Below are 27,500 nucleotides of genomic sequence, written 5' to 3' on the forward strand. Positions count from 1 at the left end.
CTTTAAGAGTCGATATCGGTTAATCTAAATGATGATCGATTAAAGTCGATTAAATAATCAGTATTGTTACCTGTGCGGTCTGCAGGGTTCCGGTCAGGTGAACCAGGCGATTGTTATTCTGAGGGTCCAACAACATCAGATGTGGATGAAGAGACACGACCTGAGAGAGACCCTCATCCAGAGACGAGCTCGTGCGCAGCGCGCGACCCTGCGGACACACATGATGGACAGATGATTGACAGATGACGGACAGACTGACTGAATGAATGATTTCCTGACTGACTGACTCTCACCTCATTCGTGAACAGCACGTATATGGACAGCGCGAACAGAACCGCGCCCGCGATCACGCCGCCGGTGCTCGCGCTCAGGCGCTCCAGGAAACCCTCGGGTTTGCGCTCGTGAACGCGCGTGTGCTGCTCACCTGAGAACTGACAGGTGAAGAGTTATTTCTGCAGCAATTACACATCGCACACATCACACACATACAGAGTGACTTACTGCTTCAGTCATGCTGTGTGTTTGAGGAAGAAACACTGACCAACGCGGTCGCGAATGTAAAGCCTTTAGCGTCCGGAAACAGCAACGCGCGTCTGTTTCTGATCAGACTATCGCTTTTAAACGCCCTTACAGCGGGAAAAAGCGAAACTCACAGAACCGGTTCAGCGGATCGAGGAAGTTTCAGGCGCTGAGCATGCTGGGGGATGTAGTCACTTTCGCGCTCGCTGAGCATGCTGGGAAATGTGTATGGACTGTCTAAAGCTCAACTGTTTGATTGTCATCGCAGAATGTAAACTATATTGTCGTTCAGTTCTAATATCATAAATATAACTGTAAGATATTATAACTTTAACATCATGATTTTCTGTGAAGCTGCTTTGAATCAAAGTGTGATTGCTATATGCATAAAACTGACTTTAACTGAGCACTCAATAATAATATATATACTGATAAACATTGTTTCATTACAATTATTGTGTACTATAATTGTATCTTTATATTTTTCTCGTCCTATTATTGTTAAAATATTGTCTCAAATCTAAAAATGTAGCAAAATCTTAAGTACTAGTCTAGACCTCCTGGCACTCAGACAGAGAGTGAGACTGTGTGTGAGTGTGTGTGTGTGTGTGTGTGTGTGTGTGTGTGTGTGTGTGTGTGTCAGTGATCCTCATATGACGCCAGGATTATGAGTTTAGGATAATAAAGTAATTACACACACACACACACACACACATGGCTGAGACAGACGGATGAAGTGTGTGTTCCAGACGGTCGAGTGTCAGAATGCCGGAGTTTGATGTAATTGTTCTGGGAACGGGACTGAAGGTAAGAAACATCAGACTGGTTGATGTCAGTTATTGATGATGATGAAGATGATAATGATGATGATGATGATGATGATCTACAGGAATGTGTTTTATCTGGACTGATGTCCGTCAACGGGAAGAAGGTCCTTCATATCGACTGTAACCCGTATTATGGAGGAGAGAGCGCCTCTATTTCACCTCTGGAGGAGGTCAGCTGACAGACACACACACATACACACACACACACTCACACACACACACACACACTCACACACACCAGCCCACATTACTACCCCCCCCACACACACACACCAGCCCACATTACTACCCTACCCCCCCACCAGCCCACATTACTACCCTACCCCCCCACCCCCCCACCCCCACACACACACACACACACACCAGCCCACATTACTATCCTCACCCCCCCCCCCCACCCACACACACACACACCAGCCCACATTACTACCGGAGGGGATGCAAAAAAAATTTAACAATAGCCTACCATCTCGCTATCATTGATATTAATGAATCTATTTTTTTATTTATCTGAGGTGCCATTATGGCCCTCTTTAACCCCTGCTCACACACATACACACACACACACACACACTCACACAAGTTTGCATCACCAATTCTGTTATTTTCCTGTTGCTTTGAAACAATCTGTATTATATAAAATGTTCTAGAGATAAATCTGACTTGAGTTGTTCTTCAGCTTTATAAGAGGTTCCAGGTTTCTGCTCCTTCGACACCAATGGGACGCGGGAAAGACTGGAATGTGGATCTGATTCCCAAGTTCCTCCTTGCGAACGGTGAGAGTCGTGAGTATGAGTGTGTGTGTGTGTGTGTTTGATGATGATGATGATGATGATGTCACTCTTCATTACAGGGCAGCTGGTGAAGATGCTGCTCTACACTGAAGTCACTCGCTATCTGGACTTCAAGGTGGCTGAAGGCAGTTTCGTGTTCAAAGGAGGGAAACTTCACAAAGTTCCCTGCACTGAGACCGAGATACAAGCGTCAGGTAATGTTCCTTCATTCACAATTACAGTTCATTTTTATATCTTTTATTTTTTTTAGTACTTCAATATAAAGTAAATGTCCACGAGCAAGGACCACATCACAACCATGAATGTGGGAATAATTTATTGAAGAGAATTGGGCATGAGGTGATTCGGGGATGAATCGGAAGGATGAAGTGGAAGGGGGAAAGTGATGGTAGTCAGGTTGATCTGTTATTGAAGAGAGTTGGGGATGAAGTGAGTTGGAGATGAAGAGAGTTGGGGATGAAGAGAGTTGGGGATGAAGAGAGTTGGGGATGAATAGGGGAAGGATGAAGTGGAAGGGGGAAAGGGATGGTAGTCAAGTTGATCCGTTATTGAAGAGAGTTTGGGATGAATAGGGGAAGGATGAAGTGAAAGGGGAAAAGGGATGGTAGTCAAGTTGATCCGTTATTGAAGAGAGTTGGAGATGAAGGAGATGGGGATGAAGAGAGTTGGGGATGAAGAGAGTTGGGGATGAAGAGAGTAGGGGATGAAGAGAGTTGGGGATGACTAAGGAAAGGATAAAGTGGAAGGGGAAAAGTGATAGTAGTCAGGTTGATCTGTAATTGAAGAGAGTAGGGGATGAAGAGAGTTGGGGGTGAATAGGGGAAGGATGAAGTGGAAGGGGGAAAGTGATGGTAGTCAGGTTGATCTGTTATTGAAGAGAGTTGGGGATGACTGAGGAAAGGATAAAGTGGAAGGGGAAAAGGGATGGTAGTCAGGTTGATCTGTTATTGAAGAGAGTTGGGGATGAATAGGGGAATGATGAAGGGGAAGGGGAAAAGTGATAGTAGTCAGGTTGATCTGTAATTGAAGAGAGTAGGGGATGAAGAGAGTTGGGGATGAATAGGGGAAGGATGAAGTGGAAGGGGGAAAGTGATGGTAGTCAGGTTGATCTGTTATTGAAGAGAGTTGGGGATGACTGAGGAAAGGATAAAGTGGAAGGGGAAAAGGGATGGTAGTCAGGTTGATCTGTTATTGAAGAGAGTTGCGGATGAATAGGGGAATGATGAAGGGGAAGGGGAAAAGTGATAGTAGTCAGGTTGATCTGTAATTGAAGAGAGTAGGGGATGAAGAGAGTTGGGGATGAATAGGGGAAGGATGAAGTGGAAGGGTAAAAGTGATGGTAGTCAGGTTGATCTGTTATTGAAGAGAGTTGGGGATGACTGAGGAAAGGATAAAGTGGAAGGGGAAAAGGGATGGTAGTCAGGTTGATCTGTTATTGAAGAGAGTTGCGGATGAATAGGGGAATGATGAAGGGGAAGGGGAAAAGTGATAGTAGTCAGGTTGATCTGTAATTGAAGAGAGTAGGGGATGAAGAGAGTTGGGGATGAATAGGGGAAGGATGAAGTGGAAGGGGGAAAGTGATGGTAGTCAGGTTGATCTGTTATTGAAGAGAGTTGGGGATGAATAGGGGAATGATGAAGGGGAAGGGGAAAAGTGATAGTAGTCAGGTTGATCTGTTATTGAAGAGAGTTGGGGATGAGGAGAGTTGGGGATGAATAGGGGAAGGATGAAGTGGAAGGGGGAAAGTGATGGTAGTCAGGTTGATCTGTTATTAAAGAGAGTTGGGGATGACTAAGGAAAGGATAAAGTGGAAGGGGAAAAGTGATAGTAGTCAGGTTGATCTGTTATTGAAGAGAGTTGGGGATGAATAGGGGAATGATGAAGGGGAAGGGGAAAAGTGATAGTAGTCAGGTTGATCTGTTATTGAAGAGAGTTGGGGATGAGGAGAGTTGGGGATGAATAGGGGAAGGATGAAGTGGAAGGGGGAAAGTGATGGTAGTCAGGTTAATCTGTTATTGAAGAGAGTTGGGGATGAATAGGGGAATGATGAAGGGGAAGGGGAAAAGTGATAGTAGTCAGGTTGATCTGTTATTGAAGAGAGTTGGGGATGAGGAGAGTTGGGGATGAATAGGGGAAGGATGAAGTGGAAGGGGGAAAGTGATGGTAGTCAGGTTGATCTGTTATTAAAGAGAGTTGGGGATGACTAAGGAAAGGATAAAGTGGAAGGGGAAAAGTGATAGTAGTCAGGTTGATCTGTAATTGAAGAGAGTAGGGGATGAAGAGAGTTGGGGATGAATAGGGGAAGGATGAAGTGGAAGGGGGAAAGTGATGGTAGTCAGGTTGATCTGTTATTGAAGAGAGTTGGGAATTAGGGTTGGGCGATGTCCCCTAAATTGGCAGTTGACGATGTTTACAGTAAAACATCGCGATGGACGATGATATCGTCGGGGGGGGGGGGGGGGTTGTGTGCTGACGATCACGAAGAGACAGGGAGAGTGCACATTGTAGCTACTTACATCTACTGTGTTTACGCCACGGGAATACTCGGCTTGGCATTTTGAAATATTTCTATGTTTATTTGGCCGTTCAGGCGCGCAACCGTAGACAAAGACTACTTGACCATGTTGCGCTCGGAGCGCGCGCGCACCATCCTGTCAGTAGAATTCAGTTCTCTTTCGCGACTTATCGTGCTTTTGATTTTTCTTTTCAATAGCACATCCTGCTCTTTTCTTTCTTATTCATGTTTTGTTATGAACTTTACATAATCGTCAACTGAAATCTGCGCGGATTATCAACACGATACATTTAGGCCTATAGGACATAAAGGGTCTCTGCGGCAAAAGTGAAAGTACCAGCGGCCAACGGGTGAAATGTTTCTCTTTGCACAGCAAAGCACCCGTTTCAATAAAAGGATATATTAAAGTTTATAAAGCCTACTTTTACATTTTCATTGCTGTTTTAAAATGAATTTCGCCATCACCTTAAACAAGCTGTTCTGCTTGAATCCCAGTGCAGGAGCTGTAACTGTTAGGTTACCACAGAAACGTAAGCGTTTGGTTGATTGCTGTGGTGACTCGTGACACTCGCGAACAGCACTGAACACACACGTCTTCATTTTTTTTATCGTTTGTTGGTAAAGGGTGAGAGACCTTGCGAGCCACACGAGCCATAGGTTCCCAACCACTGGTGTACACACGAAAACGAACTGCCGTGAGACTGGGCTGGTCTGACAGGGTGGGGGGCGTGGCATCACGATGGTGGCTCTCCATCGTGATGTCGGTCAGCCATCACGATGGACGATGATATCGTCCATCGGCACAACCCTATTGGGAATGACTAAGGAAAGGATAAAGTGGAAGGGGAAAAGGGATGGAAGTCAGGTTGATCTGTTATTGAAGAGAGTTGGGGATGAATAGGGGAAGGATGAAGTGGAAGGGGGAAAGTGATGGTAGTCAGTTTGATCTGTTATTGAAGAGAGTTGGGAATGACTGAGGAAAGGATAAAGTGGAAGGGGAAAAGGGATGGTGGTCAGGTTGATCTGTTATTGAAGAGAGTTGGGGATGAATAGGGGAAGGATGAAGGGGAAGGGTAAAAGTGATGGTAGTCAGGTTGATCTGTTATTAAAGAGAGTTGGGGATGACTAAGGAAAGGATAAAGTGGAAGGGGAAAAGTGATAGTAGTCAGGTTGATCTGTAATTGAAGAGAGTAGGGGATGAAGAGAGTTGGGGATGAATAGGGGAAGGATGAAGTGGAAGGGTAAAAGTGATGGTAGTCAGGTTAATCTGTTATTGAAGAGAGTTGGGAATGACTAAGGAAAGGATAAAGTGGAAGGGGAAAAGGGATGGCAGTCAGGTTGATCTGGGCGTCTGATGTTGGTGGCCAGGAGACTCAGAGTGGAGGCATCATCTCAGTTAAATGTAGGCAGAGTGATTAGGACCCCCAGATATTGGGAAGAGCTGAGGTGAGCTTGGCTTGATGGAGGTCATTGCAATTGTTACGAATGTAAGAGCTTCTGAAGATCAACAGCCAAGGAGTCGGATCATCTCGTCTGAAATACCTCATCTGGCCACTGAGATCGCTGCTCTGATGCGTAAGGAATGTATTGAGTAGTGTTCTGGAGATATACCGGTAATACGGAGGATTGATAGAAGTGCTTGCTGAACCAGAGTCTTGTGGCCAGTTTTCATTAAGAAAGAGCTGATCTTGGGAGATGCTCTGGCAATATGCCTGGAGTAAACTTATTCCGATTTAGATTTGAATGGGCTGAGGTAGGAGTTTAAATGGAAGATGTAAATAAGGTATGAAGCTCCAAATGGGTCTGTTTTGCTTCTCCGAAGAGTGAATATGACTGTGACTGTGACTGTATGACTGTGAATATGCGCGATGACAGGGTTTAAATAGCCTGAGCGTAGAGAGAGGATGCAGAGGCTAAGTAGACCATTCATGAACCCCAAAAGGATGGTGGCTATGATTGTGGAGTATATTTCGTAAAGTGCTGAGGAGAACACGTCTGACTGCGAGTTGAGAGAACTGAACTTTGGGGGCCATTCGGCAGCAAATCCACCGTAATACCGGCTGAAACCTCTGAAGGGTGCTGCATTAGTGCATTAATTAGAGTCATCGGCATGAGTGATGTAGTCATTGTAGAAAATAATGAATGCTATTCCAAGATGAGGATTGTTGCCAGAGGCGCATTTCAATTTGCATGCATCATCTAACATGACTCTGTCATGGACTCTGTCAGGGGGTGGTTGCTGCTTTTGACAGAAGGATTTCACATGAGGGATTATCCAGATGCCTTAATTGAGGTGGCCTAGAAGTACTAAAAACTATCACATGTGTGTTTATCTATAGGATGTTGGAGAAAAGCAGAGTGATGCGGAGGTTTTCTTCTCTGATAATGGATGTAGAGGTGCGACGATTAGAATTGGTCGAGAAGGTGGAGGATGTAAGGGAGTCTTTGATTGTTGAAGAGAATCCAGTATAGTGCTTCTGAAAGGGAGTCGAAGATCTTAAGGCTGCTTCTGAAACTGAAGATGAGGTGTACGGCAAAGTAGTATGCGCTCTTCCAGAGGACTTCAAAGAAGCACCAGAAATCTGGGTGGATAGGCATGTTTAAGATATCAGAGAAATCAGGAGTTGTATTGTTGTAAACGGCAGCTAAATTTGTGAGCGTAGCTGCTGAAAAGGAAGAAGGGCGATGGACTGCTGAAGCTGGCCCGGTAGGTGGCGCTGATGTGGCTGAAGTATGGGATGTTGCTGGATGGTAGGATGGTATGATGTAAGGGTGTTGGGGGAGGGAGGGGAAAGGATAGACTGGTTGAAAATAGAAATGGAGGTTAAAGGAGTCCAGATTGGCCCACATGAGGTAGAATTCCTTGGGCACTGGAAGGTATCTGGAAGGTATGGATGGAGGGATGGAGAGATGGATGGAGGGTCGGATGAATGAATGAGGGAGGGATGAATAGATAGGTGGATAAATAAATAGATTGAGAAACATCGGAGTAAACATATAAATGTATTGCTGTGAATTGAAGGAGATGTAGAGGAATGGATGTTGGGATGAAGGATGTATGTGGTTGGCGTTTCTGAGCAAATTGTGAGCATAGAGAAGAAAGGAATGATGAATTCTTAGAGAAAGATGAGATGGGGCGAGTGCCGGTGTAAACATAGCTTGGACACCGCTAGGGGGAGCTAGAGCTGCAGTCTGAGGCTGTTGTGGAGGAGAACGTCTCGTGACGGAGAATGGCATGTGTGCTGTTGCCGGAAGCACTGAAGGCTCAGAGTTTGTTTGACAGAAGTTTTGGTGGATGCTGCATACGGTTGGAATAATCTCGTTTTGTTATCTGAACAATTGAAGTGGATGCCTTTGCTTTCAATGATGTTGAAGGCAAGCCATGGTCCTGTTCCTGATGTTGTCCTCAGATCTGGTAGACATGTGGGAGCGCCGAGAAGGGTTATCAGGAATTGAGTGCTGGGTGGCTGGCAAAGAGAACGATGAAGCCGATGTCCACGTCTACTATAAGTCTGGTGATCTCGGTTCATGGTCTGCAAAGGTGGAGAAGGGGGAGCCTGGGAACGAGTCGGAGTTGGAGACTTTTCTTGAGATGGTTTGGTCGAGAATGCTCGCAGTGAGATGTGAGATAATCCTTGATGGGGTGGAATTGAAATCGAACAATCGTCATCTGAATCATGCTAGTTAATCTGTATCTCTGAATCCGTAGTGAGTGAACTTCGAGAGAACGAGACAAACAGTACTCTAAGGGGCGGCCCAATATAAGGTTTTCAGAAGTCAGGTGACTGCTTGAGGCGTGGCCCTGCTCCCGAATCTTAGTTAACAAGTCAACTCCATAAAATAAGAAATGTTGCCTTGGCAATTAACTGAACCACCCCACACACACACACACACACACACACACATTTTTTTACAATTTTATTTCAGTTTATTTCCAGTGATGTAAATGTTTGTCTGGAAGTTTTTAGTTTGAGTTACCGCTGATGACCCCGGTGTTTCTCCAGATCTGATGGGGATGTTTGACAAGCGCAGGTTCCGTAAGTTCATGTCATTCATCCTGAATTTTGAGGAGAACGATCCGCGGACGCATCACGACATGGACCCGCGCAGAACCACCATGAGGGACGTGTTTCGTCACTTCGACCTGGGCGATGATGTCATGGAGTTCACAGGTCACGCTCTCGCCCTTCACGTCAGCGACAAGTGAGACAAACTCTTACATTAATGAACAGTATTAGGGAAATATAACACTGTCCATGCGATGCTATGCTAATGTCTTCTGGGAGTCTCGGCCTCTTCTGTTGTGTAGATGTTACTCAGTTCCTCCTTCTGTGTGTAAAACCGTCTGTAAATGTCTGTCAGTTATCTGGAGCAGCCGTGTCTGGCGACCATCAACCGGATCAAGCTGTACTCCGAGTCTCTGGCACGCTACAGCCTCAGCCCGTACCTCTACCCGCTGTTCGGTCTGGGCGAGCTGCCACAGGGATTCATCAGGTAACTGAGGTTGACACACATGACATGAGAGCGATGAGCCCTCACACACACACACACACACACACACACATGAGGCGTGACAGACGCGTGTCGCTCCGCAGGCTCAGCGCCGTCTACGGGAACAGCTACATGTTGAACAGACGTGTGGACGACATCGTGATGGAGGGCGGGCGAGTGGCGGCGGTGCGATCCGAGGGAGAGGTGAGCAGAAACACACCTTCATGATGATCATGATCAGTTATAGTTGTCATTATAGTTATAGTTACAGTTACAGTTGTCGTTATAGGTATAGTTAATGTTACAGTAATCGTTACAGTTATTGACTGCGTTTGCGTCCCGATGCAGGTCTTCCGCTGTAAGCAGCTGATCTGCGACCCCAGTTATACGCCGGCGCGCGTGAAGAAGGCCGGCCGTGTCATACGGGTCATCTGTCTGCTCAACCACCCCATCAAAAACACACAGGACGCCAACTCCTGCCAGATCATCCTCCCGCAGGCGCACCTCAACCGGAAGTCAGGTGAGCGCCGGAACACTTGTGTGTGTGTGTGTTGGTCTGCAGCTCGCCGTCAGACGCGTCTGCTGTGTGTGTGTGCAGATATCTACGTGTGTCTGCTGTCCTACTCTCATAACGTGGCGGCCGAAGGGAAGTACATCGCTACCGTGAGCACCATGGTGGAGACCAGCAACCCTGAGAAGGAGGTTCAGCCCGGGCTGGCCCTGCTGGAGCCCATCATGGAGAAGTGAGAACCCAGCCTCTCAGCTGTGGCCTGGTGGACATGCGTGTCACTCACGTGCTTTTGTCCCGCAGGTTTGTGTCGGTCAGTAACCTGATGGTCCCGACGGACGACGGCCGCCGCAGTCAGGTAACAAACCAGCTTTATTAACACAGCTTTATTTCATAACACAGAGTCAAGCGTCACGTAGAGCTGCACGATTCTGGACGATTCTCCCACGATTCTGAACAGAAAACTAAACATATAACATGTTATTTACTAGAGGTTCGGACAAAATATTAATTGCTGCAGTCTATTTAAAATGTTTCATTAATCTGAATTAATTATTGTTGAGTGAATGATTCAATGACTCACCAATTAAGACTTGACTTATTTCATTACTGGATGAATCAGCATTTTTGAACGAATCTCTTGAATGAATGATTCAATGACAAACACATGTTTTTAACAGAAACTTAAAAACAGTAACCCTACTGGTGTAATCAATCATTATTATGTCAAGTTACTTTCAAACAGTGATTTGCTCTATTTTATTAACCCTAACCCTTATCTCTACCATCTGAACTATAAACTTTTATCCCAGTTCTTCTGTGATAATATGAATGATTAGTAACAGAAATAAGTACAGTGTGTTTTATTCCTGTACATGACAACGGCTCTCTCTGGCTCACACGCAGATCTGAATGTTCGCTGTGTTTAATAGACAGAGCCGAATCAATGTCATTTAGGAAGGAGATCACGTGGGTTTAAATCTCTAGTGTCACGTGACGCCGGCGCTGCCGGTTTTATTGTGTTTTCCGTCTAGATCTTCATCTCTCGATCCTACGACCCCACAACGCACTTAGAGACAGAGACCGAAGACATCATGGATCTGTACCGCCGCATCACGGGGTCAGAGTTCATCTTCAGGAACCCCCGAGACGGCGACGGTGACTCTGACGAGTGAACGAGGGATCGATCCGCCAAACCTCATCGTTCTGTCATCATTACCGTTCCAACACAACTGAGGAACACTGTCTCTGGGTTTTTTTGTCCTTCAAAATAGCCACTGAAGAACAAAAGTCATGCAGGTTTAGAACGAGTAAATGATGACAGAACGATGGGTTTTGGGTGGACGATCCCTTTAAGGGTCCGTATTTCCCCCTGCTGTTGATTTTCAGGGTCAGAAACACGAAACTACTGACTTCAGCTGAATCAGGCTGCGTCCACGTTAATCCAGATTCATCTGAAATCCACTTTTCCAAAAGCTTCTTGTCCACACTGAAAACACTTACTGCATGAAACCTGATAAAAGCTCCCTGAGATGATAGCGAGAGACCAGACTAAATACAATTATTCTTACATGATCATTAAATTAGCAAATGATCTGGCCACTCTTACTGGGCTCACTGGGCTCACAAATCACCTTTCCACGTTTGGTCTCAAATGCAGTCGTTCTCATGTTGGACCGCAGTGCATTTTCTGTCGCCTTTGCAGGAATGTAATATGAAGATTGTACAAAGTCAGATTCATCTTTGGCAACATTACGAAAGTGAATTGCACAAATAGACATAGATATTTATGGATACGATATGTGTCACATGATTAAACGTGTGTATCGTTTTTCAGCCCAAACTATAACATGCATCCGCTTGCGAAGGACAAACTATAGAGAAAATGATGCGTTTTCACGTGCGTCTGGATTAATGTAGACGAAGCCTTAGCTAATTCAAATCAACTAGAATCAAACCAACACATGAACTCGATGGTAGTTTGTGCAGATCTGTTCTTCTGTATATGATCACTGATGTTTGTTGTAAGTGTTTCCTGCAGTCCTACAGTTGTCCACTTCTGTGTGTTCAGTGATGTTTGTGTGGTAGATGGGAATAAAGATGTGCACATGATGACGAGTGTGTGTGTTCATGAGCTCAGATTAACCCGTTATCACAGAGGACAGAGAGACGGATTAACAGCCTCAATCTGGGACACACACACACACACACACACACACACACACGAGTGTTTAATACCTTTAATCTGTATTCACTCTACAGTCATCAGCATAAAGACATTTACAGAGGTCACGTGACACACAAGAGGAAATGACATCACCAGACGTGACCGTCATTCGCCGGCGCTCGAGGTCGGGGGGGGGATCAGAGCGGCTGCCACCAATCGTCTCTCGCTGGACAGGAAGTTGAACGTCGCACATGCGTTCGGCTGCAAGAGAAGAGCTTCAGACGGTTAGCCTGCGCTAGCGTGATGTTTAATGGAGTGTGGAGAGCGAGACGTTACCGTGTCCTGAACCTCCACTGCGATGCCTTTCTTCCTCAGGAAATCCAGCACGTTTGGATCCAGACGCTCAGTGCGAGCTCCCGTCCCCACAACCAGAACCTCTGCAACATCATCCACAGTTACTGTTAGCTAACACATCATTTTCATTGCTTGAAATAAAATAATCATTAACTGAAATACACATAAGGGGAAAATATATTTCGGTTGAACTATAACAAGGGAATAAGTTATTACAATGTGGACACTGTGAACAAATCACTATATCGTGCACATGATTTACTTAAAATGAGGGAATGAATTATATGGTATGGCCGATTTACGCTATGTTACGTATATTACGTTACGTTATGAGGCAACAAATTATTATACCGTTGCCATGATTTAGTAAAACAAGGGAACGAATTAGTAAACGTGCTGTTGTGGGAACAAATTGTTTATTTGTGGCCACGATATACATATTTAATTCTGAATATCATGTATGGGGCTCCATAGAAATGAAATAAAATATAAAAACACTTATTTTATTTCAGCTAGTTGCCAAGGTGACAGTTCTCATTTTCATTTGGTTTAACTTGATGTACTAAAATAACTAAAACTAAAATTGAAATTGAACTGAAAAAACAAACACTAATAAAAGTCAAACAACAAAATTTTAACTAAAATAATGAAAATACAGAAACAAAAACTATAGTAGTATCTCGTTCATGTTAATATAACCCTGCTGCATACTGACTCCTAGCCTTTACAGTGGAACACTACAGTATCATCAGTGTACAGTTTCAGCATCACACACACCAGTGTTCACAACTCTGCAACTTTCTCGCTAGATTACTGACTTTTTAACAAAGAAACTACTGGTTAACATGTAGTCATTATTTCATAGTGGTTCCGTTGTCTGACAGAAAACATGTAAACGAGAACAGCTTTATATTATATGAAAATACAGTGTGTGAGCTCAGATTAGGAGAGACGACAGATGTGAAGTGGCGACAGGTGGAGCGTTACGCCATCTAGCGGCTCTTCACGCTGAGGACAGCAGGGGGCGCTGGTGTGCAGGAGTGTGTGTTTGCTGGTGTGCAGGAGTGTGTGTTTGCTGGTGTGCAGGAGTGTGTGTTTGCTGGTGTGCAGGAGTGTGTGTTTGCTGGTGTGCAGGAGTGTGTGTTTGCTGGTGTGCAGGAGTGTGTGTTTGCTGGTGTGCAGGAGTGTGTGTTTGCTGGTGTGCAGGAGTGTGTGTTTGCTGGTGTGCAGGAGTTTGTGTTTGCTGGTGTGCAGGAGTGTGTGTTTGCTGGTGTGCAGGAGTTTGTGTTTGCTGGTGTGCAGGAGTGTGTGTTTGCTGGTGTGCAGGAGTGTGTGTTTGCTGGTGTGCAGGAGTGTGTGTTTGCTGGTGTGCAGGAGTGTGTGTTTGCTGGTGTGCAGGAGTGTGTGTTTGCTGGTGTGCAGGAGTGTGTGTTTGCTGGTGTGCAGGAGTGTGTGTTTGCTGGTGTGCAGGAGTGTGTGTTTGCTGGTGTGCAGGAGTGTGTGTTTGCTGGTGTGCAGGAGTGTGTGTTTGCTGGTGTGCAGGAGTGTGTGTTTGCTGGTGTGCAGGAGTTTGTGTTTGCTGGTGTGCAGGAGTGTGTGTTTGCTGGTGTGCAGGAGTTTGTGTTTGCTGGTGTGCAGGAGTGTGTGTTTGCTGGTGTGCAGGAGTGTGTGTTTGCTGGTGTGCAGGAGTGTGTGTTTGCTGGTGTGCAGGAGTGTGTGTTTGCTGGTGTGCAGGAGTGTGTGTTTGCTGGTGTGCAGGAGTGTGTGTTTGCTGGTGTGCAGGAGTGTGTGTTTGCTGGTGTGCAGGAGTGTGTGTTTGCTGGTGTGCAGGAGTGTGTGTTTGCTGGTGTGCAGGAGTGTGTGTTTGCTGGTGTGCAGGAGTTTGTGTTTGCTGGTGTGCAGGAGTTTGTGTTTGCTGGTGTGCAGGAGTGTGTGTTTGCTGGTGTGCAGGAGTGTGTGTTTGCTGGTGTGCAGGAGTGTGTGTTTGCTGGTGTGCAGGAGTGTGTGTTTGCTGGTGTGCAGGAGTGTGTGTTTGCTGGTGTGCAGGAGTGTGTGTTTGCTGGTGTGCAGGAGTTTGTGTTTGCTGGTGTGCAGGAGTGTGTGTTTGCTGGTGTGCAGGAGTTTGTGTTTGCTGGTGTGCAGGAGTGTGTGTTTGCTGGTGTGCAGGAGTGTGTGTTTGCTGGTGTGCAGGAGTGTGTGTTTGCTGGTGTGCAGGAGTGTGTGTTTGCTGGTGTGCAGGAGTGTGTGTTTGCTGGTGTGCAGGAGTGTGTGTTTGCTGGTGTGCAGGAGTGTGTGTTTGCTGGTGTGCAGGAGTGTGTGTTTGCTGGTGTGCAGGAGTGTGTGTTTGCTGGTGTGCAGGAGTGTGTGTTTGCTGGTGTGCAGGAGTGTGTGTTTGCTGGTGTGCAGGAGTGTGTGTTTGCTGGTGTGCAGGAGTGTGTGTTTGCTGGTGTGCAGGAGTGTGTGTTTGCTGGTGTGCAGGAGTGTGTGTTTGCTGGTGTGCAGGAGTGTGTGTTTGCTGGTGTGCAGGAGTTTGTGTTTGCTGGTGTGCAGGAGTGTGTGTTTGCTGGTGTGCAGGAGTGTGTGTTTGCTGGTGTGCAGGAGTGTGTGTTTGCTGGTGTGCAGGAGTGTGTGTTTGCTGGTGTGCAGGAGTGTGTGTTTGCTGGTGTGCAGGAGTGTGTGTTTGCTGGTGTGCAGGAGTGTGTGTTTGCTGGTGTGCAGGAGTGTGTGTTTGCTGGTGTGCAGGAGTTTGTGTTTGCTGGTGTGCAGGAGTGTGTGTTTGCTGGTGTGCAGGAGTGTGTGTTTGCTGGTGTGCAGGAGTGTGTGTTTGCTGGTGTGCAGGAGTTTGTGTTTGCTGGTGTGCAGGAGTTTGTGTTTGCTGGTGTGCAGGAGTGTGTGTTTGCTGGTGTGCAGGAGTGTGTGTTTGCTGGTGTGCAGGAGTGTGTGTTTGCTGGTGTGCAGGAGTGTGTGTTTGCTGGTGTGCAGGAGTGTGTGTTTGCTGGTGTGCAGGAGTGTGTGTTTGCTGGTGTGCAGGAGTTTGTGTTTGCTGGTGTGCAGGAGTGTGTGTTTGCTGGTGTGCAGGAGTGTGTGTTTGCTGGTGTGCAGGAGTGTGTGTTTGCTGGTGTGCAGGAGTGTGTGTTTGCTGGTGTGCAGGAGTGTGTGTTTGCTGGTGTGCAGGAGTGTGTGTTTGCTGGTGTGCAGGAGTTTGTGTTTGCTGGTGTGCAGGAGTTTGTGTTTGCTGGTGTGCAGGAGTGTGTGTTTGCTGGTGTGCAGGAGTGTGTGTTTGCTGGTGTGCAGGAGTGTGTGTTTGCTGGTGTGCAGGAGTGTGTGTTTGCTGGTGTGCAGGAGTGTGTGTTTGCTGGTGTGCAGGAGTGTGTGTTTGCTGGTGTGCAGGAGTGTGTGTTTGCTGGTGTGCAGGAGTGTGTGTTTGCTGGTGTGCAGGAGTGTGTGTTTGCTGGTGTGCAGGAGTGTGTGTTTGCTGGTGTGCAGGAGTGTGTGTTTGCTGGTGTGCAGGAGTGTGTGTTTGCTGGTGTGCAGGAGTGTGTGTTTGCTGGTGTGCAGGAGTGTGTGTTTGCTGGTGTGCAGGAGTGTGTGTTTGCTGGTGTGCAGGAGTGTGTGTTTGCTGGTGTGCAGGAGTGTGTGTTTGCTGGTGTGCAGGAGTGTGTGTTTGCTGGTGTGCAGGAGTGTGTGTTTGCTGGTGTGCAGGAGTGTGTGTTTGCTGGTGTGCAGGAGTGTGTGTTTGCTGGTGTGCAGGAGTGTGTGTTTGCTGGTGTGCAGGAGTGTGTGTTTGCTGGTGTGCAGGAGTGTGTGTTTGCTGGTGTGCAGGAGTGTGTGTTTGCTGGTGTGCAGGAGTGTGTGTTTGCTGGTGTGCAGGAGTGTGTGTTTGCTGGTGTGCAGGAGTGTGTGTTTGCTGGTGTGCAGGAGTGTGTGTTTGCTGGTGTGCAGGAGTGTGTGTTTGCTGGTGTGCAGGAGTTTGTGTTTGCTGGTGTGCAGGAGTGTGTGTTTGCTGGTGTGCAGGAGTGTGTGTTTGCTGGTGTGCAGGAGTGTGTGTTTGCTGGTGTGCAGGAGTGTGTGTTTGCTGGTGTGCAGGAGTGTGTGTTTGCTGGTGTGCAGGAGTGTGTGTTTGCTGGTGTGCAGGAGTGTGTGTTTGCTGGTGTGCAGGAGTTTGTGTTTGCTGGTGTGCAGGAGTGTGTGTTTGCTGGTGTGCAGGAGTGTGTGTTTGCTGGTGTGCAGGAGTGTGTGTTTGCTGGTGTGCAGGAGTGTGTGTTTGCTGGTGTGCAGGAGTGTGTGTTTGCTGGTGTGCAGGAGTTTGTGTTTGCTGGTGTGCAGGAGTGTGTGTTTGCTGGTGTGCAGGAGTGTGTGTTTGCTGGTGTGCAGGAGTGTGTGTTTGCTGGTGTGCAGGAGTGTGTGTTTGCTGGTGTGCAGGAGTTTGTGTTTGCTGGTGTGCAGGAGTGTGTGTTTGCTGGTGTGCAGGAGTGTGTGTTTGCTGGTGTGCAGGAGTTTGTGTTTGCTGGTGTGCAGGAGTGTGTGTTTGCTGGTGTGCAGGAGTGTGTGTTTGCTGGTGTGCAGGAGTGTGTGTTTGCTGGTGTGCAGGAGTGTGTGTTTGCTGGTGTGCAGGAGTGTGTGTTTGCTGGTGTGCAGGAGTGTGTGTTTGCTGGTGTGCAGGAGTTTGTGTTTGCTGGTGTGCAGGAGTGTGTGTTTGCTGGTGTGCAGGAGTGTGTGTTTGCTGGTGTGCAGGAGTGTGTGTTTGCTGGTGTGCAGGAGTGTGTGTTTGCTGGTGTGCAGGAGTGTGTGTTTGCTGGTGTGCAGGAGTGTGTGTTTGCTGGTGTGCAGGAGTGTGTGTTTGCTGGTGTGCAGGAGTGTGTGTTTGCTGGTGTGCAGGAGTGTGTGTTTGCTGGTGTGCAGGAGTTTGTGTTTGCTGGTGTGCAGGAGTTTGTGTTTGCTGGTGTGCAGGAGTGTGTGTTTGCTGGTGTGCAGGAGTGTGTGTTTGCTGGTGTGCAGGAGTGTGTGTTTGCTGGTGTGCAGGAGTGTGTGTTTGCTGGTGTGCAGGAGTGTGTGTTTGCTGGTGTGCAGGAGTGTGTGTTTGCTGGTGTGCAGGAGTGTGTGTTTGCTGGTGTGCAGGAGTGTGTGTTTGCTGGTGTGCAGGAGTGTGTGTTTGCTGGTGTGCAGGAGTGTGTGTTTGCTGGTGTGCAGGAGTGTGTGTTTGCTGGTGTGCAGGAGTGTGTGTTTGCTGGTGTGCAGGAGTGTGTGTTTGCTGGTGTGCAGGAGTGTGTGTTTGCTGGTGTGCAGGAGTTTGTGTTTGCTGGTGTGCAGGAGTGTGTGTTTGCTGGTGTGCAGGAGTGTGTGTTTGCTGGTGTGCAGGAGTGTGTGTTTGCTGGTGTGCAGGAGTGTGTGTTTGCTGGTGTGCAGGAGTGTGTGTTTGCTGGTGTGCAGGAGTGTGTGTTTGCTCACCGATGCGCGGCTCCAGCAGATGAAACAGAGACAAGCTCTCGGCTGTGATGTCGGTGTGATGGCCCACCTGCGACAGCAACACACACACACACACACACACACACACAGCGGTGAGCGCGGAGCTAGCGTAAAGCATGAGTATGTGTGCAGCGTTCGGCCGTTAGCTCACGTTCCACTGCAGGATGGCGGGCGGCACCAGGGCACACGGGCCCAGCACGCGGTTGCCGCTGATGTTGAACCCTCTGGGGCTGTAGCTGTAGATGATGGCGGCCCCGTCGGGCTCCTTCTGCATCACGGACACCGAGGTCCTCTGGTACAGCTCGTCGTCAGCGGGGCCGAGCCTGTGGCTGCGCACCGGGGCCGCTCTGCAGGAGCACATCACACATTACAGGAGCAATGAAGGGACCTCACTTTACCACCTGTTCGCAGGAGTGATGAGATACTTGGTAGATTGTGTTCACTCAATGGCTGGCTGTCTAAATGGTGTCCGCAAAATAATATAGAATTCATAGACAATTGGAAAAGTTTTTGGGGCAGACCTGACCTGTTGAAAAGAGATGGTATTCATCCCTCCTGGGATGGTGCTGCTCTTCTCTCTAGTAATATGGCTCATAGTCTTAGAGCTCAAACATGACAATCTGGGGCTCAGGTCAGGAAGCAGACAGACTGGCTAAACTGACCGTCTGCTAGCGGCCTCGCGTCACCAAGGTCAGATAAATCCCATCACATAGAGCCTCTTTCACCTAGCTATCATCATATAGAGACTGTGTCTGTTCCCCGAATTTGGACATACAAAAAACGTTTAAACCCAACTAAGGTTAAAAATTTAATTGATGTTCAACAAATAAAAAACAGCTATAATACAGATGAGCAAATGCTAAAGCTTGGGTTGCTGAATATTCGATCGCTTACTTCAAAAGCACTCGTTGTTAACGATATGATTTCAGATAATAACCTAGATGTGCTGTGTTTGACAGAAACCTGGCTAAAACCAAACGATTACATTACTTTAAATGAGTCAACCCCGCAAGATTACTGTTATAAACATGAGCCTCGTCTGAAACGCAAAGGGGGTGGTGTTGCTGTAATTTATAGTAATATCGTCAGAATTACTGAGAAGTCTTGTTTTAAATATAATTCTTTTGAAGTGTTGGTGCTTAATGTAAAAATTTATTTTCAGGGAAACGCACAGCTAAAGTAGTTCCAGGCAGGTCTTGACCGCATTACAGTTCCATATCTCTTCGCGTAGTTAACGGTAATAACGGAAAATAGGATACAATTCATAACAAGAAAAAGCATTTAGCCGCATGCGCTTGATCTGCAATTTTCAATGTCTAGCTTCACACTGAGCCATAGAGAGAGAGAGCGTCGTGACCGCATTACCACCTCGGGTGTGCATTATTTTTTCTAATAATTCAACGGCCTGAAGTCAATTATTCCTTACATATAGTATAAACGATAAATCACGCTTGAGATTTGTGCTGGCTACTGTATACAGGCCACCAGGGCACCATACAGACTTTATCAAAGAATTTGCGGACTTTCTATCAGAATTAATATTGACTGCAGATAAAGTACTAATTGTTGGTGATTTTAATATACATTCGTTCATTTGACCGAAACCTAAAATACGGTCAAACAAACTTAAAAGTGGAGTTTCCATTCTAATGATGCTTTTAAAAGAAAGTTTGCCTCGGGTAGACTAACAAAAAGACCCTAGGTTGCATTTTGGCGAGAGTTATGCTTTAAAGCTGTATATATAGCAGTAGGTTCTGTATATTACCCTGCTGTCAGCTTAATACACGCATCTAATATACACATGAAATTAATTCCCCTGCTGTTTATGTTCACAGACATAACCGACTGTGTTTGTGTGAACTTTGAGTGTTTTTGACTGATATGGCTTTAAAACGCATGCAGATAATAAACTTTAATGATGATGAAGAACTGCAAATCTCACGTGAGCGTGATAGAGGTGATAATCAAAACCAAACAGCACAGGCTCCGCCCTCTTCTGGATAGGGGGCGGGGCAGCAGTTAATTTGCATTTAAAGATACATGCACAAAACAGCATGTTTTTTTCTTCCATTTACAGCATTGTATAATAAATGATCTCATTCGATCTCATGCGAAAGTTGCAATCGTGTGGATTCCTATTGAAATCACCGGATTTCGCCTCTGGAAATTCGTAGACCAGCGGTAAATGTGAATCTTCCACATGTGATTCATCCAGGACACAACAGAGCGCACTGCACTGAACACTGTATCCCATAATGCAATGCCCTTGACTTGACCTTCTATTTTTTAAATGAATTAAGTGAATTAGTCTGCATAAGTAGCATTTCAGCCGTGACTTTGACATTTCTTTCTTGACTCATTATTTAAGACTGACAACACTTTAATTTTTTTTCATACAAGATTTTAAATTATTTTATTTATAGAAATAATTTTACTTCTGAGATAGCTGGACACGACTTAAGCATGCTAATTAAACCTAATATGAAAAGATCATGTGATGCTGCTCTAATATTGTTTCACGTACTATTTGTATACTACACTGTCAAGCACACTAGAGTGATTCACCGCATTAAACACACCAGGACACATTCACTCGCAACTGGTGCAACAGGTTTACCGGGTCAGAGCTGGAAGAACCCTGGAACCGAGCCGGAGTCCATGAACGCATCGCGGGGACAGCAACCTCGCGCAGCTCGTAGCGGCCATGACGCGCGGAACTCACGCACGCGCTCGCGTGCACACGGACACATTTGACTGGCACACACAACATCCGCCGCAGGTCGCAGGATGATATCTCCCCTGCATTTCTTTATGTTTAAAATTTAACAGCTTCATATATGAGTGTGTTCTCTTTCACATTTCAGTTTTCAGCTATTGTTTTATTTAGGCTCCAGCATGCCAATAATAATATTCAATCTCTGTGATTAACGTGAATCAGCTGGACAGACTCTGAGCACGATTATTTTTCCTGCAGGGCGCGTGACAGCCAGTGCGCGCGCCCGCGGACGTGTTTACGGGACACGGGCTTCGGTTCACCGACTCGCGCTTTCACATGATCTGAAGATATTATGAGCGCGCTTCTTCTGTTCTCCGAGTGCGCCATTAACGCGTGACTAACGCGTGACGGACGCGTCAGTGTTGGATGATGTATCGCGCGTTGTTCGCCTTCAGCTCTGGGGAGAAGAACGCGCTGCGCTTCCCCGCGGGCGAGTCATTCCTCATCCTCGAGCGCAGCAGCGCGCACTGGTGGCTCGCGACGCGCTGCCGCACCGGGGAGACGGGATACATCCCCGCCACATACATAGAGAAAATACCGGTGAGACATCATATACATATATATATATAATACTCATATTCCTCTTCATTATTCATCATAACCTGATCAGAATCATTCAGTCTGGATGCCTAGTTTATTATTATGACATCTCTTTAATTAAACATGTAACGTTACACAGTTCATTGACTATTCATAAGAGTATAACTGTATGTTTCAGTTCAACTTAGATAAGTTGTCAGCATACATGCATAAACAGAGTATTTTATTTATTTTATTTTTTACATTAATGACATTATTTAAAATGTTTAAATATTTTTCTGCATATTCTGCAGAAATCAGAGCTCGTTTACACCGGCGGGGAGAGAGTCGGTTTACTGCGTCTCACCGTATATATATACACACACACACACACACACACACACACTGTGACGCATATAGAAAACAGCAGTAAGACGTACAGTAATATAATAATAATAAACAACAACATCTGCAGAACTCAATGACTGATGTCCTGGAGCTCTAACAGTAGAGCGGTGGCGCTTGCAACGCCAAGGTCATGGGTTCGATTCCCAGGGAAAGCAAGACCTGATAAGAATGTAAATGTGTAGCTTGAAATGCAGTGTCTCTCTCTCTCTCTCTCTCTCTCTCTCTCTCTCTCAGGCTCCAGAGCAGGACGAGGTGCTGCAGTCCATTGATCGAGCGATTGAAGCCATTCATAATGTGGCCATGACCAACGCAGGCAAATACAACCTGGAGCAGAGAGACGTCCTGCAGTGAGTCCAACACACACACACACACACACACACACACACACACTATTTTATAATGTTATTTTTGTATTTCATTATTGTAATGAAGTAAGTTGTTGTGGGAAGGAGGCGGCGGGAACCGGCGAACGTTCAACATACTTTTTATAATAAAATAAGCAAACACACACGAAAGTAAAGGCAGCAGCCCCTCATGGACAACTGACACACACACACACACACACACACACACACACACACACACACACACATAAACAAAACATGACGTCCATAAGTCCTGGCCTGGGGCCTGTTTCAGAAAGGAGGTTAAGTGGAAACTCTGAGTATGTTAACCCTGAAATGAGGGAAACTCTGGGTTTTATTAATAAATAAAATATTGCTATTTTTACTGTTTTTTCTTTTTTTTTTAATAAGATGAAGTCTATATAACTCCTTAACTTAAATGATTAGAGTTACATAATGTAGTTCTAAACAAATTCTACAGAATTAAACTGTGGCATTTACTGTAAATCACTGAACTGTTCATCTGTGCAGCAGAAGCTGATGGACCGTCCTCCAGCTGTTCCTCCACACTCTGGGGGCGCGGGGAGAGATACGAACTTATAAACTTATGTTTATACTTAGATTTAAACTTAGATTCTATAGGCTACTCCACATAAAAATGTGAAAAAATGTGAATGTGTAGATTGTTTGATGTGTAGACACATAATATTAACATTACCTCTGTAGGCCTCTCTGTGGCAGCAGAAACTCTTCATCCCAAGTTAGGCCTACTTGTATTACTAACTACAAATGACATCTTCAACAGTGTAATTAGATTAATGTAATGTTTCTTTAGAAATGATTGGTCTACTTATTACTAATTACTAAATCCCATGTCAACCTCAACCACTTGAACAATACAAGGAGAGACAAACTGCACTTTTAATGCTTTCAAATAAACAATATACAGTTGCATGAACTATTCTTGATTTGACCAAAGTGTGTAGAGGGAGAAGGTTACATTAAAAATATAACTTTTAAAAATGTATGCTAAATAGCCTATACAGAATTGTTCTATAGTCTAATACATTTACATCAGGCCTACTTTAAATTACAGAAGAATTAAGAGGAATCCCTTTAATTAAATTACAGTATTTAGATTACTTGGCAATTAATTACACCCAACACTGTATAACAGTAATTAAAATGTGAAGAAATATGAAGACCTCTTTTTGTCTGGCGCTGTTGCCATGGTGACTCAGTCAACTCAGAGTTGGTTGAACTAACTCATTTCAGCTGTTCTGTAACCAAAAACTCAGAGTTTCCCATCTCAGGGTAAGTCAACTCAGAGTTGGTTGAACCTCCTTATTGAAACAGGCCTGGTCCTCTCTCACCCTTCACTGTCGTCACTCCTCCGCCTCGCCCGTTCTCAAGGCTCTCGGCCCCGCCCTGCTTGCCACAATTATATTACATTTGTATGTTATATAATATTATTATATTCTTATATTAAATGTTAATATTATATTGGTTATATATATATAAATATATTATATTATATTTTATTTATTATATTTTTATAATATTTTATGTTTATTTTTTACATTTTTATATTTTATTATATTTTTGTATTACGATATTATATTTGTATTATATTATCTTACATTTATATTTGTATACTATATAATAATGAAATTGCCACTTTACAATAAGGTTCATTAGTTAATATTAATGTATTACCTAACATGAACTAGCAATGAGAAATGCATAAGTTACAGTATTTATTAATCTTAGTTAATAAAAATACAGCAGTTCATTGTTTGTTCATGTTAGTTCACAGTGCAGTAACTAATGTTCACAAATACAGCATTTGATTTTAATAACGTATTAGTAACTGTTGAAATTAATATTAGCTAAGAATAATAAATGCTGTATAATTATTGTTCATTCTTAGTTCATGTTAACTAATGAACCGTATAGTAAAGTGTTACCATGAAATTTTATTTATTATTGTTATATTAATATATTTATATTATATAATATTATATATTGTTTATGTATGATTACGCTGCTATATTCTGGCAGGTGGAGTATTGAGTGAGTACATCCAGGTCGAGTGTTTATTGTAAGATTAATGTTAAACTCACAGATGCTCATCAGCCTATTATAATCAAGGCTTTTCCCGCCAGAACTGTGAGCGACTGGACCTGGACTTACTCGCTCCACCATTTTAGATTTTGTTCCCCTTCTGGACCCATAGTTTGGTTTATGAGTACTGGTTGAGATATATTCTTATGCTTTATTGATATTTTTATTATAGTTTAATGATTTTATATTATATAACTTATTTTTTATATTATGTTTACATTTTTATATTATATTTTATTTAACATTTTTATGTTATTTTCCATTTATTGTTATATTTTTATATTTTATTACATATTTCTCTTTTTGTTCTCTTGCATATACAGTATATTTGTATGTATTTCGCAGGAAGTTGATCCACCACAGGAAGGAGACGCTGGCCCGCAGAAGCCCGACTCCATGCGAACACAAGCCGAAACTCCCATCATCCTCCAGTGAGGCGTCTCTGAGCCACGCACCACAGCGACCCAATGGCCTGAGTCGAGCCCAGAGCTGCCAGGCCAGCGAGCCGAAGTCAGAGCGCACCGCTAGTGTTCCTGCACTGTATCAGGTACAGCCGAGTGGAAACCTTCTCTCTCTCTCAACACTGAGTGATTAAACTGCAGTTCATCCACTGGCCACTAGAGGCTGCAGAAGAGACTCAATCCCATAATCCCCCATGTTAATATACCCAACTTTACAGCAGAAACACATGTTTACAGTCTGGGGCTAAAAGTGGTGTTGGTCTATAAAGCTGATGTTGCTCTTCATGACGACTGTGAGGGGGGGATTATTATATAACTAATCCGTTTAAATTATATTAAGCCTTAAAGTTCTGCATAATTAAGGGCGTGGCCACTTGAGTGACAGGTGGATTGCCGCTGATGTCACTACTAGCCGTTTGTCTGCTAGCGTTAGCGTCACGTCACCTCAGCTAATCCGCCTCGCTGCAGTTTTTCGTTCATCCGGGAGTGACGTGCTGCTAAGATGGCGACGGCCGGCTCCGCCCACTTTGGGCTTAAAAAATGCTCTTAAACCGACGTGTGACGTCACACACACTACAAACATATTTTTACACAGTCTATGGGTACAGCAGACGCCCTGCACTGTGAGTGTGTGTGTGTGCTGATACTGTGTTTCTGTCACAGGTTCCTCCTCAGCCTCGGAGAGCGGTGCCCGTAACTCCGCCTCCTCCGGAGAAACACCGGGAGTTACGACACATTGGTGGGTGTCGGAGAACAAATCGTATTTGACGTTATGCTGCACACACCTGACTGAACCTCTCTCTCTCTCTCTCTCTCTCTCTCTCTCTCTTTCTCTCTCTCTCTCTCTCTCTCTCTCTCCTACAGACCCGGAAGTGCCAACGAGCATTTCCTCAACAAGCCCCGCCCCCAGCTCTGTACCTCCTTCTGGACCCTCTCTATCTATCAGCTCTGCCTCCTTAGACTCTGGCTCCTCCCACTCGGGCGTGTCCTCTGATGTCAGTCTTCCCAGCATCAGTAGCACTCCACCCCCTGTGCCAAAACGAGGCAAGGCTCCGCCCCCTCCTCTGCCTGACCGCTCCCCACAGGAAGAGCCTTCGAAAAACAGCCCAGCACCTCAACTGATCAGCGCACAGGCTCCGCCCCCTTCCGAAAAGAGGCCGGCGCCTCAGCCAATCAGTCCACAGCCTGCTTCCGAACGCCAATCAGATGTGGAGTGGCCACAGGCCCCGCCCTCTGTGTCTCTCAGCCCCCTCGGTAGCCCCACCGAGTCCTCAGCCGTTCCCACGACGATCGGAGCAGAGCTGATTGAACTGGTGCGCAAAAACACCAACCTTAGTTACGAGCTGTCGCGGGTTGCCGTGGGCGTGGTCGTGGGACACCTGCAGAGCGCTCTGCCAACGGCGGCATCCGACTTGGAGCAGGTGCTGCTGTCATTGGTGGAGAGTAAGGTTAGTCGCTCAATAGCTCATCCGTGGACTCATCTATATTGATAACTCTAACGATAACTATACCATCATACGTATAGTTATCGTTACAGCTATTGTAACAGTTATCGTTATAGGAAAGTAGGAAAGTCATTGGTGGAGAGTAAGGTCAGTAGCTCCTCCCTCACCTGTGCTCAGCCAGTAACGCGCTGGTGTCTCCTCAGGATCAGCGGTCGGCGCTCCCGCTAGGACAGGTGTGTCACGACGAGCAGCGGCTGCAGGTGATCTTCGGGGATCTGGCGCGTCACCGTGACGACTCTCAGCAGCGCAGCTGGGCGCTGTACGAAGATCACGCGCTCATCGCATGTTACCTGGAGGAGTTACTGCAGATACTGGTGGGACGCGTTCATCTGCAGTTATTGACCCGTCAGAGCACAAGCATCTTTTATATTCATATCATAATTCTGCGTGTTTCTTTCAGACTGACGCAGATCCTGAGGTGTGTAAGAAGATGTGTCGTGTGAACGAGTTTGAAGCGGTTCTGTCGCTGGTGTCGTACTATCAGATGGTGAGTCGCTTGCTGATGCATCATGGGAGATAATTAAGGCCCATTCACACGATACCTATAACTGTAGCTATAGCAATAACTGTAACAATATCTATAATTATAACTATACCAATAACTCTAACGATAACTAAACCTATAACTGTAGCTATAGAGGTATAGGTATAACGGTCAGAGGTATAGTTAGTGTTGTCGTTAAGGTCAGAGGTATAGTTAGGGTTGTAGTTAAGGTCAGAGGTATAGTTAGGGTTGTAGTTAAGGTCAGAGGTATAGTTAGGGTTGTAGTTAAGGTCAGAGGTATAGTTAGTGTTGTAGTTAAGGTCAGAGGTATAGTTAGTGTTGTCGTTAAGGTTAGAGGTAGAGTTAGTGTTGTAGTTAAGGTCAGAGGTATAGTTAGTGTTATAGTTAAGGTCAGAGGTATAGTTAGTGTTGTAGTTAAGGTCAGAGGTATAGTTAGGGTTGTAGTTAAGGTCAGAGGTATAGTTAGTGTTATAGTTAAGGTCAGAGGTATAGTTAGTGTTGTAGTTAAGGTCAGAGGTATAGTTAGGGTTGTAGTTAAGGTCAGAGGTATAGTTAGTGTTGTAGTTAAGGTCAGAGGTATAGTTAGTGTTATAGTTAAGGTCAGAGGTATAGTTAGGGTTGTAGTTAAGGTCAGAGGTATAGTTAGGGTTGTAGTTAAGGTCAGAGGTATAGTTAGTGTTGTAGTTAAGGTCAGAGGTATAGTTAGTGTTATAGTTAAGGTCAGAGGTATAGTTAGTGTTGTAGTTAAGGTCAGAGGTATAGTTAGGGTTGTAGTTAAGGTCAGAGGTATAGTTAGTGTTGTAGTTAAGGTCAGAGGTATAGTTAGTGTTATAGTTAAGGTCAGAGGTATAGTTAGGGTTGTAGTTAAGGTCAGAGGTATAGTTAGGGTTGTAGTTAAGGTCAGAGGTATAGTTAGTGTTGTAGTTAAGGTCAGAGGTATAGTTAGTGTTGTCGTTAAGGTCAGAGGTATAGTTAGTGTTGTCGTTAAGGTCAGAGGTATAGTTAGGGTTGTAGTTAAGGTCAGAGGTATAGTTAGTGTTGTCGTTAAGGTCAGAGGTATAGTTAGGGTTGTAGTTAAGGTCAGAGGTATAGTTAGGGTTGTAGTTAAGGTCAGAGGTATAGTTAGGGTTGTAGTTAAGGTCAGAGGTATAGTTAGTGTTGTCGTTAAGGTCAGAGGTATAGTTAGTGTTGTCGTTAAGGTCAGAGGTATAGTTAGG

The 27,500-nt window shown here is 45.3% G+C and overlaps 3 protein-coding genes across 5 annotated transcripts in view; 2 read left to right on the forward strand and 1 right to left on the reverse strand.

The window, feature by feature from the left end:
• Positions 1–346: 346 nt before the first annotated feature.
• ndufaf3 (NADH:ubiquinone oxidoreductase complex assembly factor) lies at positions 347–20,390 on the reverse strand. Of its 2 annotated transcripts, XR_014031575.1 has the most exons (6): positions 20,259–20,390; positions 17,793–17,988; positions 17,624–17,690; positions 12,158–12,258; positions 11,893–12,082; positions 347–431 (listed from the first exon to the last, which is right to left on the reverse strand). XR_014031575.1 is itself a non-coding variant. In XM_081385095.1 (5 exons), exons 1-5 carry the CDS (start codon positions 20,345–20,347, stop codon positions 11,987–11,989), a joined length of 549 nt encoding a protein of 182 aa, XP_081241221.1. In that variant the 5' UTR covers positions 20,348–20,371; the 3' UTR covers positions 11,714–11,986. The 2 variants fall into 2 exon arrangements, 1 of the variants encoding a protein (XP_081241221.1); XM_081385095.1 differs by lacking the exon at positions 347–431 and having other exon boundaries at positions 11,714–12,082; positions 20,259–20,371.
• Positions 1,223–11,765, forward strand: LOC308702324 (rab GDP dissociation inhibitor alpha). Its single transcript, XM_081385093.1, has 11 exons — positions 1,223–1,326; positions 1,409–1,516; positions 2,026–2,122; positions 2,200–2,334; positions 8,660–8,858; positions 9,018–9,149; positions 9,251–9,350; positions 9,495–9,666; positions 9,745–9,889; positions 9,958–10,012; positions 10,689–11,765. Exons 1-11 carry the CDS (start codon positions 1,285–1,287, stop codon positions 10,827–10,829), a joined length of 1,326 nt encoding a protein of 441 aa, XP_081241219.1. The 5' UTR covers positions 1,223–1,284; the 3' UTR covers positions 10,830–11,765.
• A 393-nt stretch (positions 20,391–20,783) lies between the features above and the next one.
• The window catches only part of nckipsd (NCK interacting protein with SH3 domain), a gene marked incomplete at its 5' end in the record, with an annotated part of 20,861 nt that continues 14,144 nt past the window's right edge, over positions 20,784–27,500 (forward strand). For both annotated transcript variants that reach the window (XM_081385091.1, XM_081385092.1), the window contains 7 exons: positions 20,784–20,957; positions 21,579–21,691; positions 24,158–24,359; positions 24,937–25,012; positions 25,138–25,721; positions 25,922–26,092; positions 26,179–26,265. In XM_081385091.1, the coding sequence (XP_081241217.1) occupies positions 20,784–20,957; positions 21,579–21,691; positions 24,158–24,359; positions 24,937–25,012; positions 25,138–25,721; positions 25,922–26,092; positions 26,179–26,265 (1,407 nt within the window). The remainder of the gene's footprint in view (positions 20,958–21,578; positions 21,692–24,157; positions 24,360–24,936; positions 25,013–25,137; positions 25,722–25,921; positions 26,093–26,178; positions 26,266–27,500) is intronic.

This window comes from Scardinius erythrophthalmus (genome assembly GCF_964197995.2).
Source record: "Scardinius erythrophthalmus genome assembly, chromosome: 14".
Classification (NCBI taxonomy): Eukaryota; Metazoa; Chordata; class Actinopteri; order Cypriniformes; family Leuciscidae; genus Scardinius; species Scardinius erythrophthalmus.

Coding starts and splice junctions, on each gene's coding strand:
- LOC308702324 (XM_081385093.1), top strand. CDS start 1,285: ATGCCGGAGTTTGATGTAATTGTTCTGGGAACGGGACTGAAG. Junction 9,351..9,494: donor CGGTGCGATCCGAGGGAGAG/GTGAGCAGAAAC, acceptor GTCCCGATGCAG/GTCTTCCGCTGTAAGCAGCT. Junction 9,890..9,957: donor CTGGAGCCCATCATGGAGAA/GTGAGAACCCAG, acceptor TTTGTCCCGCAG/GTTTGTGTCGGTCAGTAACC.
- ndufaf3 (XM_081385095.1), bottom strand. CDS start 20,347: ATGGCCGCTACGAGCTGCGCGAGGTTGCTGTCCCCGCGATGCGTTCAT. Junction 12,259..17,623: donor TCTGCTGGAGCCGCGCATCG/GTGAGCAAACAC, acceptor ATGATGTTGCAG/AGGTTCTGGTTGTGGGGACG. Junction 12,083..12,157: donor CAGTGGAGGTTCAGGACACG/GTAACGTCTCGC, acceptor CTTCTCTTGCAG/CCGAACGCATGTGCGACGTT.